This window comes from Anopheles ziemanni, chromosome 3 (genome assembly GCF_943734765.1).
Source record: "Anopheles ziemanni chromosome 3, idAnoZiCoDA_A2_x.2, whole genome shotgun sequence".
In the NCBI taxonomy this organism is placed as follows: Eukaryota; Metazoa; Arthropoda; class Insecta; order Diptera; family Culicidae; genus Anopheles; species Anopheles ziemanni.
In genome coordinates this window covers 85,859,360-85,861,879 of record NC_080706.1, presented here as the reverse complement: position 1 = coordinate 85,861,879, position 2,520 = coordinate 85,859,360, and the positions used below count along the sequence as shown (strand labels likewise).

At 39.3% G+C, this 2,520-nt stretch overlaps 1 protein-coding gene across 1 annotated transcript; it reads right to left on the bottom strand.

Annotated features, from left to right (window-relative positions):
* Positions 1-922: 922 nt before the first annotated feature.
* LOC131285700 (glutamic acid-rich protein-like) lies at positions 923-1,705 on the bottom strand. The gene has a single exon (XM_058314556.1). The coding sequence runs from the start codon at positions 1,703-1,705 to the stop codon at positions 923-925; it is 783 nt and encodes a 260-aa protein (XP_058170539.1).
* Positions 1,706-2,520: the final 815 nt, after the last annotated feature.

The window sequence follows — 2,520 nt, the reverse complement described above, 5'->3', positions numbered from 1 at the left end:
CTTCCAAAATAAATGCCTCAAAAAGATACTTAACTTGCCTCCATGGCATTGTACATACATATGACATTCATAGAAAAACGTCAATGAACAAAATTAGTTGTTACAAAAAGGATCTCAGTATCAAGTATAAAATAAAATGCCAAACTAGATAGAATTACTTACTGAATTCAATGTTCAATAATCGCTAAATGCTTGTATTATTCCGTTGGTCAGTTGTTAATTATTGTAATTATTATTAGTATTAATATTTTGTTACAGTTGTGAGTTGTGCATGTCCTCACTTCTCTTCATAAAACTGAAACTGATTAAATTTTTGTAATTATTTAATATACATATATATACAATACACCAAGTATTACTATTTTTCTAACAATGTTTGTGCAAATAAAACGCGTCATCAAAAGACAAATTTCAACTGCTGCTATCAAAATTATCATTTTTTTGGGATATATGAATTCAAAATAAAAAAGTTGAAATAAAATCAACTAAGAGTAATAATGACTTTAGTCGGTAACTAATATGTTTGTAGTAGATTACATGTAAGGTTTAAAGGTGTAGCTTCTCTATTCTTTATTACCTATTCCTTTCAAACTCTGACTAAAACTCTGCTCTACTACTGCTCGTTGCTCCTTTTATATCCTACAATTTCTATTTCCATGTCTACTCGATTACTTTTTCGCCCCACTCACACGGCCTTTCCTGACATTTCTTCCGCCCCGGAAGACCTATACTTATCCTATACCAAATTGATAACATTAGCCTACCCGCACGGCCTTTCCTGACTTATCTCTTCCGACCCGGAAGACTTGCATTTGCTTCCTTGCTTTGCTTACTTCATCATTTACTTTCTCAACTTCTAATCGGTTATAAGATTTTTGCATACAGTGATCTGGATTCTTTGAATCACTCCTATATCTCCTAGTTAGTACTTAGTCGGTGGAGGCCACGGCTCCTTTTGTTCTGCCGGTGCATCCTTTTCACTCGTGTTCTTGTGACTACTCGCAATTTCCGAAACAATATCCTCCTCGGAACCATATTCGTTCGACTCCTTATCACTATCATAGCCCTCATCATCTTCGTCTTCTTCCTCCTCATCCTCATCATCTTCAGAATTCTCTAAGCTCCTTGGTGTAACTATTACTTCCCGTCCTCCAACGTTTGTCTTTAATACGTCGTTTTCCTTCTCAGTACGGCGCTTTCGGAAAAATTCAATCTGCTCAGGGCACTTCTTGTTGCGAATCGATTCTTTCTCGATGAAATCCATCTCAATTAGCTGAGCTCCCGTTATGTTGCAGGCTCCCTTCAACAAATTAAAATTTTTGGTAACACCGAACAATTGTTGTTTATGATCATCGCTTGCTTCTTTCGCTTTCGCCAACTTATCAAAAGCTTCGTGCAATTCTCGCTCCAGTCGCCCATTCTCTGACGATAGCACTCGTACGCGATCATTCAACTGACACTGTTTCTGCTGACTGTCCTTCAACTTTTCTTCCAAAAACTGTATTTTCGCCACACACTCAATCAGCTTCGTTTTCTCCGCCAGCCGATCCTTTTCCGAGCTTCTCAATAGATCACGCTCCTGCTTCAACTTATCTTCCAATCCGGTCAGATTCGATCGTAGGTCCTCTATCTGCTTATCTCGATTTGCGATGATTTCACCCTGTTGTTTCATCTTAAACTCGAGTTGTTCCTTCTCGTTATTCATCGAAAACCACGCATCATTCCCTGCTCCGATTGTTAGAACTTCATTCTTTTGACACTGATTTACCTGGTGTTCAAGTTCACCGCTGTTAAAACACTTGGATCTTTCCTCAACACGTCTTGTACAATGGATTGCTAAATGTCCGAGCGTTCCACAGTTGAAGCATCGACGTATTCGCTCATCATTCTTCACAATCCGCTTATCAATTGACTTTCTCAAATCTTGGTCAAACTGCTTACTCTGTTCTATTGGCTTATGTTGTACTCTTTCTGTTTTCTTCTGTGTTGCACGTTCCATCAAGAGAAGTTTCTTCTTCAATTCTTGAACAGTCTGAGCATCATAAAGAATAGCTCGTACATGTGGGTCAGTAGTGACACCATCCGCGATGTATTCGCACAAGCTGGTCTCATCCAAGCTAATTGTTCTCGCCAACTGTTGCATAGCATACACAAATTCAAATACTCCTTCGTTACTCTTAATCCGCCGAGATTCAAGTTCTCTATGTACGTCCCGCGGTCGCACCACCACGCCAAATTCGCTTAACAATTCTTTTTTTAATTTGGAGAACGTTGTAACTCCCGATAATGTTCTCAGAAAACTTCGTGCTGTTCCCACGAGTTTTTTCCGGCACATGATAAAAAGTTGTTGGTTGTTCCATCCTGCCATACGACCGACATCTTCTAAATCATTCAACCAAATCGCGATATTCTGCGTTCGTTCTCCAGCGAACTCTTCGACGCTATCTTCACACTCTTGCTTACTTCCGGTCGTTGCTAGTCTTGCCGCTTGACATTTTCGCACTAATTCGGAACGAGAGT

Excerpts from the sequence above, each read along its gene's own strand:
- LOC131285700 (XM_058314556.1), bottom strand. The coding sequence starts at position 1,705 with ATGAATAACGAGAAGGAACAACTCGAGTTTAAGATGAAACAACAGGGT.